This window comes from Hemitrygon akajei, chromosome 8 (genome assembly GCF_048418815.1).
Source record: "Hemitrygon akajei chromosome 8, sHemAka1.3, whole genome shotgun sequence".
NCBI classification, from domain to species: domain Eukaryota; kingdom Metazoa; phylum Chordata; class Chondrichthyes; order Myliobatiformes; family Dasyatidae; genus Hemitrygon; species Hemitrygon akajei.
Genome location: NC_133131.1, coordinates 99,447,016 through 99,463,747, shown reverse-complemented (window position 1 = coordinate 99,463,747; position 16,732 = coordinate 99,447,016). Strand labels below are relative to the sequence as shown.

Here is a 16,732-nt window from a genome sequence, read left to right as displayed (position 1 = left end):
CTACAGCCTCCTCCACCCCAAGGAAAACCAAGCACACCCTATCCAGGTAAATCTTTTCTGCATCCTCCTGTGCACTCATACCCTTTCTATAGGATGACCACCAGAATTGCTCAATCTGTGGCCTAACCAGGGTTTAAAAAGTTACACCATAACCTCCATTCTCTTGTATTCTGTGCCCAAGCTGATAAAAGGCCATTCATCCTATTTGCTTTTTTCACCACCTTATCTATGCCAGTCTGTCATCTTTGGATATCTAAACATCAGTACACTAAGGTCCTTCTATTTCTGAATATTCCCTACCATTCATCAGCATGTCTTGCTCTTATTAGACCTCCCAAAATAATCACCTTGCACTTATTGGGATTAAATTCAGTTTTTTTTTACTCCCACCCAGTTTACCAGCTAAATGACATTTCGTAGAATAAGTCTATTCTCTTCATTATCAACTGTAGTACCAATTTTAATACTATTGATAAACTTGCTGATTATAGTTCTTATTTTCATATCTACTGTACATTGTTAATATACAAATAGTAAGGGTCCAAGCACCAGTTCTTGTGGTACACTTATGGTCACAAGCTTCAGATCGCAAAAGGCAACTCTTCATCATTCTCGGTTTCTTGGTAACAAGCCAACTTTGGATCCAATTTGCCAATGTGTGCTGGATCCCACAGACTCTGACCCTTTGGACCAGTTTTTCATGTGGGACCTTGTCAAAAGCCTTACTGAGATCTAAAAATATCAATTTCTAAACAATGTAGATTTAGAGATGATATACTTTATTACACCAAGGATGGATATTGCTGTTACGGTGGAATAAATACAAGATAAAGAGCTCCTAACCAGCTTGTAAGAAGAAGCAATGCATTCATTTCAATGTCATTGTCTCAACATTCAACAGTTTATGAACACCTACTGAATACTGTTGTATTCCTGATGACCAAACCATAGAAGAACAATATTCTCTACTCCTGGGATAAACAGTACAAAAAAAAAAATTGCCATGAAGCCCTTTGGATGTCCCCAAGATAGTGGGTAGGGAGTTCCAAACATACTCAACAGAGCACATTCAACTTGCCTAGATGGGCAAGGTCAGCAAAGAGGCATCCTTTATCCAGTCCTTAAGGAGTGGGCTTGTTCATCAGCACATGAAGAATCTTCAGCTACTTGAGACTTTCCCTTCATCCCCTGCCCCAACAAGACCTGTTAATCCCCAAGCCGTCCATACCACTGTGAACTCCCATGGGCAACCAGCTTACAAACACTTACAATAAAAACACTAACTTTCTTCTTGTTGAACTTAGAGTCAGGGGACCACTGTACCAATATCTCAATACATTCAGGAGTCTATGGCTGGAATAATGGTGGGGTGTTCATCGTTCCCCATCGTTACACCAGGCAGCTGTCACCAATGTAGGAACTCTGTTCATGTGGCCAAGATCCAGAGGCTATTAAGATCAAGTTTAAGTTTGCGTCATTTGACTGTACATATACACAACATTCCTCTAGACTTCAGTGCACCCATAAAACATATCACACACAGCACATTCACCAGAATATTACCATAAGTTAATAAAAATATAATTCAAAATTCAGGAAGTGCACAGCACAGGTAAACAGTAAACAGCTTGCTGTCCTCTGTAGAGTCTCGCAGTCTGAAGCCTTGCAGCTTCCGTACCATACATTGCAGACTACATACACTCAGTGGTGCTCCTGTGCAAAGTAGTTAGAATTGGGGCAGGGAGCTTTACATGACTCAATAACTTTTAAGAAAAAATCCTCTGGGGTCTCTATTAGACTTACAAGCTAACAGTGAGAGGTGACATGCAGAAGGCAAAAAAAACAGATGTTAAAATTAACATCAAGTTTATGGAAACAACAAGCTTGGACTAATTGCCAGAATTTTTTTTAAATGCAAGATTGGATATTTTTTAATATATTGTGCATTTAAGTAATGTTAGTTTTACATATTTATAAATTTTGAATGTTTGAACGATATTAAATATTTTGCAGGTTAAAGCAAATTATTACATATTCATATTTTTTCATAATTTAGAGACTTAATAAAACTTGTTTAAAAAGAAAAAAGTTTCTTTTAGGCAATTACATTTTTTCCTCTCCCTCAGCAAGATTTTAGGCATTGACGTCCATCACCTCGCCTTTTCTTGGAGATGTGTCTCGTCTTCAATGCCCCATCTAATGCAATTGTTCAGGAACAAATGGAAAATATCTCAACACTTCTGTAAAGTTTTCACTCAACAAATTATTCAGAATCAATAGAGAGCTTTATATCTGGCTAAAAACAGCAAAACCTTGAATAAAGGTGTGAAATATCAATAATTACCCATTGGGAAATCATTGGACCATATAGGTGAAAATGTATTATTCACAGGACAGTTAAATGTTAATTATTGCCAATCAATCCCTCTCGAAATGAGCCTTATACCTTCAGAATTTAATTAGTGCTGAAAATACAAAATTTTATATTTATATGTCTTATTTCCCTCCCTTAATTCAACCATCTTTGCCCTCTCTATCTCATTTTCTGCATATACTTAAAACTAATTTTCTGGCTTCAAGTGCTCGGTGATAAGCTTTAAATTCCACTGGAAAATATAGGTTGCAAACTGTGAAAAATGGAATAAATTACATTGCAATGATCTGGAGACTTATGATTTTAGGTCTAGGGTGGGCTTCAAGGTGACATGAAATGCAGTTACTGCAGCAGCTTGCAATAACCATTTCCTTTGAACATCCATCCTCTGGAAAGATGGAAGATTAGGTGGAGATTAAAGTATTATTGGATGGAACTGTCAAGGCAGAGTCCTCTGACTCCTTACTTCACAACAGTCACTGGGGCAATGGACTTGCCTCTGAGCCCACTCCTCCTACTCCGAGTCATGCTGAAAGACCTGAAGAAGCAAAGCCATCCAGATAGAAGCCTCACCTCACCTCTACTCTCTATACAAACGTGAGCAATACTTCCAGATCAAATTTAAATTTTCAGTGAGTGCAACAGATTCCCATCAAACTTTGTCAGTGGGTTATCCCTGTTGTTTCCTGTGGGCTGAGTGAATTGTAAATGCCCACCTCAAATTTGGAGGACCATCATCTGAGTCTAGACTGCAGCCTTCTCTACATACTACTTGTGTGCAGAATTATAATGCAGCTATTGGAAATCACAGCTGAGATTCCCACCTACAGCCCTGAAAAAGATGACAGCATCAGGTTTCTCAGTGAAGACTGGCTGAACAGCCACATAATGTCTTCACTTGCTTGTGTGCATCACATCTCTTCCAAAGGCGGCAAAAATGACACTGCTGCTTATAAGCCAGTTTACATTATGTTAGTAGCTGTTCTTTAACTAATGGCTGGAAATTCCAGGCTGTGATAACAGTTTGAATTCTGAATTGCTTCCATAATCTATGTGCTGCTATTTACTTTCTAATCATTAGAGGTTTCCTCATTCCTGTATATTTCTCTTGAGCTCATCATGCTGGTTACACATATTCATTGATGACTGCAAAATAACTAGAAAGTATTCATCAATCACATACTAAGCATTCATGTGCAAAACTTAACATATGGGTGACCACATGAATCTTAAAATATTTAAATACACATCCACACAAAAAAACAAATACACATCCTTTAATAAAAATGCCAACTCTACCCAAGAGGAATACAAAGGAATGCAAACCTAAAATTGAAGCCATTCACAAAACCTGCAGAATGAGGAGACAAAGGTTAGAGAATTTCATAATCTGATTTTAAACCATTAGACCTTTATGATCTCTATGTTTTAAACTTCAAATTTGATAATAATGCATTATCTCACATGTCTAGTTGCTTTAAAATTTATGAAATAAGTTCATTTCCTTTGTTTAAGGACCACAAGTGTTACAACACACACAAAATATAGGAGGAACTCAGCAGGCCAGGCAGCATCTGTGGAGAAAAGTACAGTCGACATTTCAGGCTGAGACCCTCCAGCAGGACTGGAGAAAAAAGCTGAGGAGTAGATTTGAAAGGTGGAGGGAGGGGAGAGAGAAACACCAGGCGATAGGTGAAACTTAGAGGGGGAGGGGTGAAGCAAAGAGCTAGGAAGTTGATTAGTAAAAGAGACAGAAGGCCATGGAAGAAAGAAAAAAGGGTGTGGGGGGGGGGGGGGGGGGAGGAACACCAGAGGGAGGTGATGGGCAGACAAGGAGGTAACATGAGAGAGGGAGAAGGGGATGGGAAATGGTAAAGGGGGTGGGGGGAGACATTACTGGAAGTTTGAGAAATCAATGTTCATGCCATCAGATTTGGAGACTACCCAAATGGAATACAAGGAGCTGTTCCTCCAACCCAAGTGTGGCCTTATCACGACAGTGGAGGAGGCCATGGATGGACATATCAGAATGGGAATGGGAAGTGGAATTAAAATGGATCCCGCTTCTTCAGGTGTGTTACAAACTGTGTAGCATAGTGATGCTTCACTGCTCCAGGGTCCTTGGGTTTAATCCTGATGCTTGGTGCAGTCTATGCAGAGTTTGCATGTTCTCCTTGTAACTCGTGGATTTTCACAAGTGCTCCGGTATCTGCCAGTATCAGCTCTTGTCCAGCTGCCCAGCAGGACAATCAGAGGAGAGCTGATTCGTAAATGGAGGAACATTGATGTGAATATTGTGGGATAGCATTGATTCAATTGGCCAAATAGCCTCCTTGAGCAAAGAGAAGTACAAGATATGATAAATTTCACAGATCAGAGAAGCTAGATACCCAATATTGTTTCCTTATTCAAGAAGGGCAGTAGAGATAAGCCCTTCTAAAATATAGACCTGTGAGCCTTGCATAAATGGCAGGGAAGTTTGTTAGAGAAGTATAGCTTTGTTCTGTGCACAGAAGAGATTAGGTCCCACAAATCTGAAAAGGTTTTTTTGAAGAAGTGGCTAAGAAAATTGGTAAAGGCAGAGCAGTAGACATAGTTTGCATGGCACTTGACACGATCCCACATGGCAGGCTGGTCCAAAAGGTTAAGGTACAATGAATCCAAGGTGTTAGCAAACTGAGTCCAAACTTGACACGGCGATAGGAGGCAGACGGCAGTGATGGATGTTTAGGTTCCCTTAATGGAAATCTGTAACCAGATGGACCACAGTGATCAGTGCTGGGACCTGTGCTGTCTCTAACATATATAAATGACATGGATGAAAATTTAGATGGACTGATAACACGAAAATTGATGGTGTTATTGACAGCGAAGGCTATCTCAGGATACAGTGGGACATTGGGCGAAATGGCGGCAGGTGGAATTGCATCGTGCAATCTGGTGGGCACCAGAGTAAACAGAGCATTGATGCAGAGAATTCTTGGGGTGCAAGTCTACGGTGTGCTGAAGGTAACAACATTGGTGGATAGGATAGTAAAGGCAGCATATGGCGTGCTTGCCTTCATAGGCAAGACATTGAACTTAACAATTGGTATGTCTTACAATACAAAATATTGGTTGGACTGCACTTGGAGCACTGTACAGTTAAGATTGCCACACTGCAGCAAGGATGTGGTAGCAAAAGAGAGAAATCAGAAGATTCAACAGGACATTGCCTGAAATTGGGCGCTGTAGTCATGGGGAGAGATGGGATAGGCTGAGTTTATCTTCACTGGGACAAAGAAGGCTGAGGGCCGACCTTATAGAGGTTTATAAAATTATGAGGGTGGAGACACATCTCTATCAAAGGAGATGCTAGACGCTCCTTTCCTCTGTTAGCCTGCAGGTCACCCTTGGGTAAGGTTTAGCACCTGCTTAGCCACTCCCCCCTCCCAACCTGATCAGGGTCACATGAAGCCATGGGAGCTGGTAGTCGATGGCCACGAGTCCTGGTTATGTGACCACTGATGCCAGGCAGGCAATCTCTGAAGAGTATTGATAATGGCTGGGCTCACCCAACACACTGCCCAGAGGGTAGCAATGGCCAACCACCTCTGTAGAAAAATTTCCCAAGGAAGACCATGATCACCCATGCCATGTGACACGGCACATAACGAAGAAATGAAAATGTCGAGGGGCATAGATAGGATATATAATCAGAATCTTTCTCACGGCAGGTGTGTCTAGAACTAGAGAGCACAGTCAGAAAGGAGAGAAATTTAAAAGATGATTGATAGCAAAAGGGTTTTCCCATACAGAGATGGACTGAGATGCTAGAGAAAGTAGTAGGTGCAAATACCAATATAACTTTTAAAAGACAGGACAGGCATAGAGAAGTACAGGCAAATGGAATTAATGTTGGTAGGCAACACAGCTTACATGGGAAACATGAGCATTTTCTATGCTGCATGATCCTATGGTAATATTGAGCCAAGTGGTGAAAGTGTAATGTCCTTGATGTTTAAAAAAAATTAGTATCTAACATAAAGACAGAGAAAAATGAGAACATGATAAATAAAATGATGAAGTGTGAGAAAACAATGGTCCATGACCATTCCTGAGAATTTCTAAAAATGAAATTTGTATGTCATGATATAAATGTACTGAAAATGCTGGAGTCTTTAAATTATAGCTGTGTTGCCTAAAACTATAACTTACTAATTAAATGGTTTCAAATGACACATCTTAAAATTTGAATAAATAAATATTACACTTACATTGATGTTTGTCTAATGTATCATTCAGTTACACATGGGAAGGGAAACTGTTGTTTTATGGGGTAGTCCATCAAAAAACAGAAAAATAATCACCAACAACTCTTTCAAGAAGTGCCTACATCTGGTAGAGCATCTCACAGAAAGATGTTTGACAAGCTATCATCACTTCTTCTGTCAACATAGTGTTCGTCAACAAGAGGGACATCACCATTATGTTTAATGTTTTTAACATGGTCTGTGATGAAAAAAAATCCAAACATCTTGCCTAAATGAATAGACTTTCCAATTTGTTCTCCTAGACTTATCACTGGTTAAAAATGTCTCGTGTCTTTGCAAACATCTTAACGAAAAACATGCAACTGGTTTTGAATCCTTTTCTCAAGGCTCATTCAACTCCAGACATCCTGCAGGTAGCGCTTCTCTTCACGCAGATTGGCTACAACTCTCATGGCTTCCAGAGTATTCACTCCCAGCTCTTTGGATATAATTTCAGTCAGAGTGGTAGTCACATCTTTAGCCATATTCTTGCCATCTCTGTTGAAAGAATAAAATGTGAGATATGTTAGTTTCACGAGAAAGCCCAAGACGTTTGAGAGTAATCCTGTTTGGATGATGATTTAAGCTGTGCCAAATCAGAAAAGTTGGGTACAGGCTGAATCGAGACAGTGAGACCCAGGTCCCAGAGTGCATCAAGCCAACTAAACCTGACATTTGGACGACAACTTGGGCGCTGGGCCAGATTAAAAAGTTCATGGTGTCAGGGCCTGAGGTGAGGCTGGGGCTGGTTCAGCTCACCTCTGTTCTGCATTGAATTAAGGGTCCGTGGACTTCAGTTCAGAACTCTACTTGCTTGCATTTATTGTTTGTATGATTTCCTTCTCCCTCTCCCTCCCTCCCTCTCTCCACATTGGGTTTTTGACAGTCCTTTTTTAATGGGTTCTTTTAGGTTTCTTTGTTTCGTGGCTGCTTGCTAGGAAGTGAATTTCAAAGCTGTATGATGTACACGTACTTTGATAATAAATGTACTTAGAACTTTGATGCTTAATCCCACAAGCCTGTCTTCTCTCTGCAGTACTTCAAGTTCCTCATCTTGAAGATCTGCCCAGCTTCTATTTGCTTGGCATCTTTCAGTGAAAGTATTTTGTCCTCATCTTTCCTTGTTAACTTGAGCCAATAACTTTGAAGTCTTCCTGTCTGGTTATTGACGAAATAACTATTCTCTATCTACTCCATCAAAACTTGTTTGGTCATCATCTAGTAAAGTAACACCAAAATTTTTAAACTTCTACTCTGAACTGAAATCCTTCATTCTTGAAAGGACCACTGAGGTCACAGTAATACTCCACTCTGCCCAAGATCTTTTATCCACCCCCAGTGCCCAATTTTAATATATCTGAGCATCAAAACTCTTCTTTTATTATCAGGTTCTGTATTATTTTTATCTTGCATTCTATAAATCCAGTTCCATTTGCACTTTAGCACTCTTATTCTCTCACCTTTCAGGATTTATGAATATATGCCCTTCAAAATAACGCCATTTATACCAACTGTATTTTGATGTTAGTCTTCCCAAAGTGCATCATCTCATACCCCTGTCTGAACTCTTTTTGCCAAGTTCACAGCATTCAGGAACCTACAGCCATTCTCATGAGTTACTGCTGGTTTGTATCATCTGCTCCCTATGTCTGTAAACACAGAGTAGACCCTTCTGGCCCTTCGAGCCTCACAGCACAAGCAGCCTCCAAAATACCCCATTAACCCTAATCTAATCATGGGACAATTTACAGTAACCTGTATCTTTGAACTGGGGGAGGAAACCTCAGCATCCGGAGAAAACCCATGCATTGCTCGGTGAGTATGTACAGAGACTGCTTACAGAATGGTGCTGGAAGTGAACTCCGAATTCTAGAGCACCCCGAGGTGTAATAGCTTCACCTTAATCACTACCGTGGCACCTAATAAACCGCCCCTTGGGGAACAGCACTTCTGGAACTTAACTATTTTTGTGTCTAAAATGCCACTTCCATCTTAAGTCTATCTTCATCAGCTTTCAGTGTGGCATTTTGTTAAATACCTTCCAGAAGTCTACAGGTTCATACATCTACAGTTGAGGTCAGAAGTTTACATACACCTTAGCCAAATACATGTAAACTTAGTTTTTCACAATTCCTGACATTTAATCCTAGAAAACATTCCCCGTCTTAGGTCAGTTAGGATCACTACTTTATTTTAAGAATGTGAAATGTCGTAGAGAGAATGATTTATTTCAGCTTTTATTTCTTTTATCACATTCCCAGTGGGTTAGAAGTTCACATACACTTTGTTAGTATTTGGTAGCATTGTCTTTAAATTGTTTAACTTGGGTCAAATGTTTTGGGTAGCCTTCCACAAGCTTCTCACAATAAGTTGCTGGAATTTTGATCCATTCCTCCAGACAGAACTGGTGTAAATGAGTCAGGTTTGTAGGCCTCCTTGCTCACACACGTTTTTTCAGTTCTGTCCACAAATTTTCTATCGGATTGAGGTCAGGGCTTTGTGATGGCCACTCCAATACCTTGACTTTGTTGTCCTTAAGCAATTTTGCCACAACTTTGGAGGTATGCTTGGGGTCATTGTCCATTTGGAAGACCCATTTGCGACTGAGCTTTAACTTCCTGGCTTATATCTTGAGATGTTGCTTCAATATATCCACATAATTTTCCTTCCTCACAACGCCATCTATTTTGTGAAGTGCACCAGTCCCTCCTGCAGCAAAGCACCCCCACAACATGATGCTGCCACCCCCATGCTTCACGGTTGGGATGGTGTTCTTTGGCTTGCAAGCATCACCTTTTTCCTACAAACATAACAATGGTCATTATGGCCAAACAGTTCAATTTATGTTTCATCAGACCAGAGGATATTTCTCCAAAAGGTAAGATCTTTGTCCCCATGTGTACTTGCAAACTGTAGTCTGGCGTTTTTACGGCGGTTTTGGAGCAGTGGCTTCTTCCTTGCTGAGCAGCCTTACAGGTTATGTTGATATAGGACTCGTTTTACTGTGGAGATAGATACTTGTCTACCTGTTTCCTCCAGCATCTTCACAAGATCCTTTGCTGTTGTTCTGGAACCGATTTGCACTTTTCGCACCAAAGTACGTTCATCTCTAGGAGACAGAATGTGTCTCCTTCCTGAGCAGTATGACGGCTGCGTGGTCCCATGGGGTTTATACTTGCGTACTATTGTTTGTACAGATGAACATGGTACCTCCAGGCATTTGGAAATTGCTCCCAAGGATGAACCAGACTTGTGGAGGTCCACAATTTCTTTTCCCTGAGGTCTTGGCTGATTTCTTTTGATTTTGTTTGTAAACTTCTGACCCACTGGAATTGTGATATAGTCAGTTAAAAGTGAAATAATCTGTCTGTAAACAATTGTTGAAAAAATTACTCATGTCATGCACAAAGCAGATGTCCTCAATGTCTTGCCAAAACTATAGTTTGCTAATATGAAATCTGTGGAGTGGTTAAACACTGAGTTTTAATGACTTCAACCTAAGTGTATGTAAACTTCTGACTTCAACTGTACAAGTTAATAATGGTAGACAGACTCAGTTTGCTGCTATCCATGTTAATGCTCCATGGTTAAGCTATACTATTCTTAATAATACCGTAGATGTCGGATTATAAGCCGCTACTTTTTTCCCACATTTTGAACAGCTTTGAACACTGCGGCCTTTACTACGGTGCGGCTAATGCATGATTTTTTTTCATGCCGCCAAAAACATTTTGCCTCGTAACAGTAGACCAATAAAATTGATGAGTAGTTCACAGAGGTCCAATGAAATTGTACGATAAATCAAGCGCACTTTCACAATTAAATTATTGTAAATCAGTCATTTGTACTCACCCTCATCAACATGGAAAACACTCGAAGAAAAGCATTGTGCTGCCTTTATGGCAGTTATTTAGTTTATAATATTTTCGCTTAGTAATTCATTTGTTAGTAATTTCTAGTTAAAGTTAGAAGTGTTTTAACTATATTTGTTTTCTGTACTACATCGCGGGATGCTATGATGTCACACCCGGTTTCGCCGCGTCTTGTGGGAAATACCGGTTTGCGATAAACGGGAAGGTGGGGGGCGAGCGGCATTAGATCTGAGCGAACGCTGCTTTTAAGTTAAAGGCGATCAATAACTTTTCCTGGTAGGCTGCAGTATATATATTTTTTACCAGTCGTTAGGAGATATTGGAATGTTGTTCAGTAAAAAAGTATACGCAACGTATATTTAAAAGTAGCCGTGTTACAGGCACGGTTCGAAAAAAAGCATTTGCAATATGTATTTGTTTATGTTACCATATGGATTTAATTAAAAGTTAAAAAATCCTCACGTGTAATATCTTTCTGTGTAAATATCTCATATTACAACGTGGGACACCTGCGGCCGAAAATCCGGTGCGGCCTAAAATCCGGTGCGGCTTGTACAAGTACAAAATTGATTTTCTTTCTAAAATTAGAGCCAGCGGCTTTTAATCAGGTGCGCTCTGTAGTGCGAAATCTACGGTAGTTTTCAATAACTTTACAATCCTGACTTTAAATTGACTGCTTTGTTTTCCATTAACCACAGAAACCATTACTTCATTGTGAACTTGAAATAATTTTGCAATCAGACTTTTCATCTACATTTTTACATACATAGGTATAATTTTTTTTTAAACTGTTTTGTATTTATCCAGCATATTAAGTCAGGAGAAACAGCCCTTTGTGTTCCCTTCTCTTTGTCTAAATTTCCTATTTTTTCTGATAATGTTCTTCATTATTTCTTTATTTCTGCATTCTGTGAGAGAAAATTTAAAATGTTCAGTCTGCCATTTAAAATAGCAGTTTCTCTGTGTCTGAGCAGAATCTAATCACAAAAATAATTCTTTTAAAATTGGCAAAAAGCACTTCTGTTAATATTTCTATTAACAAAATAAACATTAATCTACAAAGAGAGCATTTTAAAATCTGAAGGCATGTCTTTTTCTAGTTTATACCGAACTGTGATTTTAATAAAAGACACTCTTCTAATGCAGCTTCGAATACAGTTTGATCGAAGACATCACTAACTCCAGCTACCAACTAGAATTTCTGCACTGCTTTCTGTGAGGACATGTTTTGCCTCCACAGAGCAGCAACTAATCAAATTCTACAAAGCATGCCTATAAAATATGAGAAAATGATTCACTCATCAGTTCAGGCACCAGTCACTGGGAAAAAAAAAGTGCATGGTGTATGTTTAAAGAAAAATTTTAAAAATACACAGAAATGCTGGCATGGCTTTATTGAAAATTTTAAGCAAGTCTGGTATAAACTTATTTTCCACTACACTGATCTTTGTGTAAATTTATGAAAGATAAATACTAGAAGGCAAGGGCAAAACAAATCTCCAGATATCCATTCTTAACATCTGGCTACACAGCTAAAGTTCAGTAAACTGTTTCTGTATCTCTGCAGATTTTATATTTTGGCATGACAACTTTGCTGCCTTCATGCCATTACTTATTGTCACATGCTATTGTTACAAGAGTTGCTTCAACAAGTCAAGTGGGAATCTCACAATATTCTCTTCCCCGAAATAGATCTACTTCACTCCTCCACACCAGATAGTCAATTACCATGCAAACGTTAATGTTAATTGCGATTGTCATTCAAACGCCCACTTTTTATTATCAAATGCAACCTCCTGGCATTGTGGTTTATCTAATGCTAGATAGTTCTGTTTCCTATTTGGTGGTGCCACCTTTTGATCGATCACAGTGCATTGTAGGAGACTGCTTCATCCCAAATTATGTTGTAAATCCAGGTTCTGCAGAATGCATTCCAAATTAGACAAATCATTACTATTACAGATAAGATCTACAGCAAATTTCATGACCTATTCCAGTGATATCAAACCTGGTTATGATTCTGAAGCTTTTCAAAGTTTGGTTCTTAAGTCGTCAACTGCTTGAATTTAGTAATTTGGCTACAATTTCTCAAACTAAAGAATTTCCAAACAGCATCATAGAAAACAGGCTGATGTTCACCAGAATTTGGCTCAATTCTCAGAAAATATTCATTTTATATTAAAAAATCTTTTAGTCCCAAATTCCAGAAATGAGGGGGTTAGACTGAGGAGAGATTGAGTCGCCTGGGACTGTGCTCACTGGAATTCAGAAGAATGAAAGGAGATCTTATAGAAACATATAAAATTATGAAAGGGATAGATAAGATAGAGGCAGGACAGTTGTTTCCACTGGTAGGTGAGACTAGAACTAAGGACATAGTCTCAAGATTCAGGGGAGTAGACTTAGGATGGAGATGAGGAGGAACTGCTTTTCCAAGAGAGTGGTGAATCTGTGGAATTCTCTGCCCAATGAAGGAGTAGAAGCTACCTCAGTAAATATAATTAAGACAAGGCTGGATAGAATTTTTGCATAGTAGGAGAATTAAAGGTTATGGGGAAAAGGCAGGTAGGTGGAGTTGAGTACACGGTCAGATCAGCCATGATCTTATTGAATGGCGGAGCAGGCTCAATAGGCCAGATGGCCGACTCCTGCTCCTATTCTTTATGTTCCCTTTAACCCACAATCTAGCTCTCATATTCCTAAAATAAGAAATTTCCTATGATTACCTTCTCAAAGTTTTCCAAAAAGAATTTCAGTCACAATTTTTCCTGCAGAAACAGTTCTGCATAGAATCAGTCTTGTTTACAGAATCTCACATGGTCTATGTGATATATTGTAAATTGTCCCATGATTAGGCTGGGGTTAAATCGGGGACTGTTGGGTGGCATGACTCCAAGGGTCTGACATTTTGCGCTGTACCTCTAAGTAAAAAATATTTATGCAAAATAAACTTTAGTAACGTATTGGACTTTATTACATCATAGTTGATAAATTGGATACAAAATTAACTTGGCCATAGATGACGGAGGGTAGTGAAAGAGAGACATTTCGCTCACTGAAATCCATAATTAGTAATCGGTGTTAGGACCTGCGTATATGACTTGGATGAGAATGCAGGAGGCCTGATTAGTAAGCCTGCAGGGAGTACCAAGACTCAGAGTTGTGGATAGTGAGGAACGTTGTCAAAGGATGCAGCAAGACAGATCAACTGGAAACTTTAAGGGAGAAGCAGCAAACAGTGATGAATCTGAACAAGTGCATTTTGTGAGCTCAAACATGAGAGAAAACATTAGTAACTGGCAGGATCCGGAAGAGCACTGATGTACAGAGGGATCTTGGGATGCAAGTCCCAAGTTCCCTGGAAGTGACAACACAAGTGAATAGTGTGGCAAAGAAAGCTTACAGCATCTGACCTTCATCGGTCAGGAAGTCATGCTGCAGCCATATAAAATCTCAGTTACGCCACATTTGCAGAACTGTGTGCAGTTCTGGTCATCACATTACAAGTAGGATGTGGAGGTATTGCAGAGGGTACAGAAGACATTCGTCACGATCTTCTCTGGACTGGAACATATTAGCTGTAAGAAGAGGTTGGACAACTTTGGTGAAATCTGGAGCAACAGAGGCTGAGGAGTGACCTGATACAAGTATACAGTGCAAAGTTGTGAGAGGCATAGATAGGATGAGTAGTTCAGCCTTTTTCCCCTCCCAGGCTGAAAATGTCAAATACTAGTGGGGAATGGTTTTAGAGTGAGGGGGAGAACATTTAAACTTAATTTGTGAGGAAAGTTTGTTTATTTTTACACAATGGTTAGGCGCCTGGAACACATTGCTAGGAAAGGTGGTGGAAGCAGATATCACAGCAATGTTTAAAAGTCATTCATGCAGACACAGAAACAGGCAAGAAAGAGAGATAATGTGGGAGGGCAACAACCAAAAGTCATGGTCCATGTAGGGACCAATGATATGGGTAGGATGTGACAAGGTTTTGCATAGGGAGTTCAAGGAGGTAGGTGCAGGATCTCCAGGGTTGTGATCTCAGGATTGCTACCTGTGCCACGTGCTACTGAGGCCAGAACTAGGGAGATTATACAGTTTAATACGTGGCCAAGGATTTGGTGTAGGACGGAGGGCATAAGATTTTTGGATCATTAGGCTCTCATCCAGGGAAGCTGGGAAATGGACAGAAGAGGTGGTTTTCACCTGAACTGGAGGGGGACTAATATCCCAGTGGGAAGGTTTCTTAATGCTGCATGGTGGGGCTTAAACTGGAGTTGCAGGGGGGTGGGAACCAGAGTGCCAGAATAGATGGTGGAGAGGTTGTCGAGCAGATGCTGGTAAGACCTCAGACAACTTCAGGAAAAGGTTGAGCATGGTGCAAGTAATGCCCTGGGCTGTGTACATTTCAATGCAAGTAGTATCGCAGGAAAGGTGGATAAGCTCAGGGCATGTATTAACACATGGAATTACGACACTGTACTCATTAGTGAGGCTTGGTTGCAGGAGGGGCAGGACTGGCAGCTCAATATTCAGGGGTTCCATTGTTTTAGACATGACAGAGCGGGAGGGATTAAAGGAGGAGGGGTGGCCATACTGGTCAGGGAAAATGACACGGCAGTGTTCCATCAGGACAGACTGAAGACTCAACTAGTGAGGCTCTATGGGGGGAACTGAGAAATAAGAAAGGAATGACCACGTTAATGGGGCTATATTACAGACCACACATTAGTCCTAGGGACTTGCAGACTGTTGCGAGAAACACAAGGTTGTTCTTGTAGGTGATCGTCCTACATATTGACTGGGACTCCCGTACTGTAAAAGGGCTAGATGGGATAGAACTATTCAAATGTGTTCAGTATGTAGAATTTCCAATGAGAGAGAGTGCGATACTGGATCTGCTATTAAGCAACGAGGTAGGGCAGGTGACAGAAGTTTGTGTTGGGGAACACTTTGCATCCAGTGATCACAATGCCATTATTTTCAAAGTAAATATGCAAAGAGATAGGTCTGGTCCATGGGTTGAGATTCTAAACTGGAGAAAAGCCAGTTTTGATGGTATCAGAAATTATCTGCAAGCATGATTTGTGCCGGGCTGTTTTTGGGGTAAGGTGTACTTGGAAAGTGGGAGGCCTTCAAAAATGAAATGTCGAGAGTACAAAGCTTGTATGTGCCTGTCAGAATAAAAAGGTAAAGATAAAATGTGTAGGGAATTTCTGTTTTGAAGAGATATTAAGACCCTGGTTAAGAGGAAAAAAGGAGGTGCAGAGCAGGTATAGACAGGTGGGAACAAATGAGGTGCTTATGGAGTATAAGAATGCAAAGGAACACTTAAGAAATCAGGAGGGCTAAAAGATGGCATGAAGTTGCTCCAGCAGACAAGGTGAAGGAGAATCCCAAGAGATTCTACAGGTATATTAAAGATTGTTGGGGCAAGATTGGTCCTCTGGAAGGCTAAAATGGTAATTCACGTGTGCAGTCAAAACAGCTTGGGGAGATCTTAAATGCATTCTTCACAACTCTATTTACTTGGGAGACGGATACAGTGTTTATAGACTCAGGCAAAGCGGCGTCAACTTCATGGACCCTGTACAGATTACAGAGGAGGAGGTGTTTGCTACCCTGAGGCAAATCAGGCTTGATAAATCCCTAGGGTTTGACAAGGTGTTCCCTTGGACCATACAGGAAGCAAGTGCAGAAACTGCCAGGGCCCCAGCAGAGACATTTAAAACATCCCTAGCAACAGGAAAGGTACCAGAAGATTGGAGGATAGCCAATGTTGTTCCACTGTTTAAGAAAGACTCTAAACAGGAACAGGAAATTATAGGCCGGCGAGTCTGACATCATTTGTGGGACAGTTATTGGAAGGTATTGTAAGGGACCGGATTAACAAGTATTTGAATGGACATGGACTGATTAAGGATCGTCAGTATGGCTTTGTGCGTGATAGGTCAACCTTATAGAGTTTTTCGAGGAAGTTACCAAGAGTGCAGATGAAAGCAAGGCAGTGGATGTTGTGAATGTGGAGAGAATAAAAAAGGGATTAACATTGGATTAGTGTAGATGGACTCAGAGGACCTCATTTCTGTATTGTATGATGCTACAACCTCCATGTAACTCCATCCCCACCACACTTGCGCTCCAATTGCATTTTCTCCAGAAATTATTATGAATCAATTAAATCAGAACTTTAATAT

The 16,732-nt window shown here is 40.2% G+C and overlaps 1 protein-coding gene across 4 annotated transcripts in view; it reads right to left on the bottom strand.

Annotated features, from left to right (window-relative positions):
- Nucleotides 1–3,635: 3,635 nt before the first annotated feature.
- mtrr (5-methyltetrahydrofolate-homocysteine methyltransferase reductase) overlaps nucleotides 3,636–16,732 on the bottom strand; it is a 106,626-nt gene continuing 93,529 nt past the window's right edge. For 2 of the 4 annotated variants that reach the window (XM_073054245.1, XM_073054242.1), the window contains exon 15: nucleotides 3,636–7,164. In XM_073054245.1, the coding sequence (XP_072910346.1) occupies nucleotides 7,020–7,164 (145 nt within the window). In that variant the 3' untranslated portion in view covers nucleotides 3,636–7,019. The remainder of the gene's footprint in view (nucleotides 7,165–16,732) is intronic. The other 2 variants (XR_012099978.1, XR_012099980.1) reach the window with 2 other exon arrangements.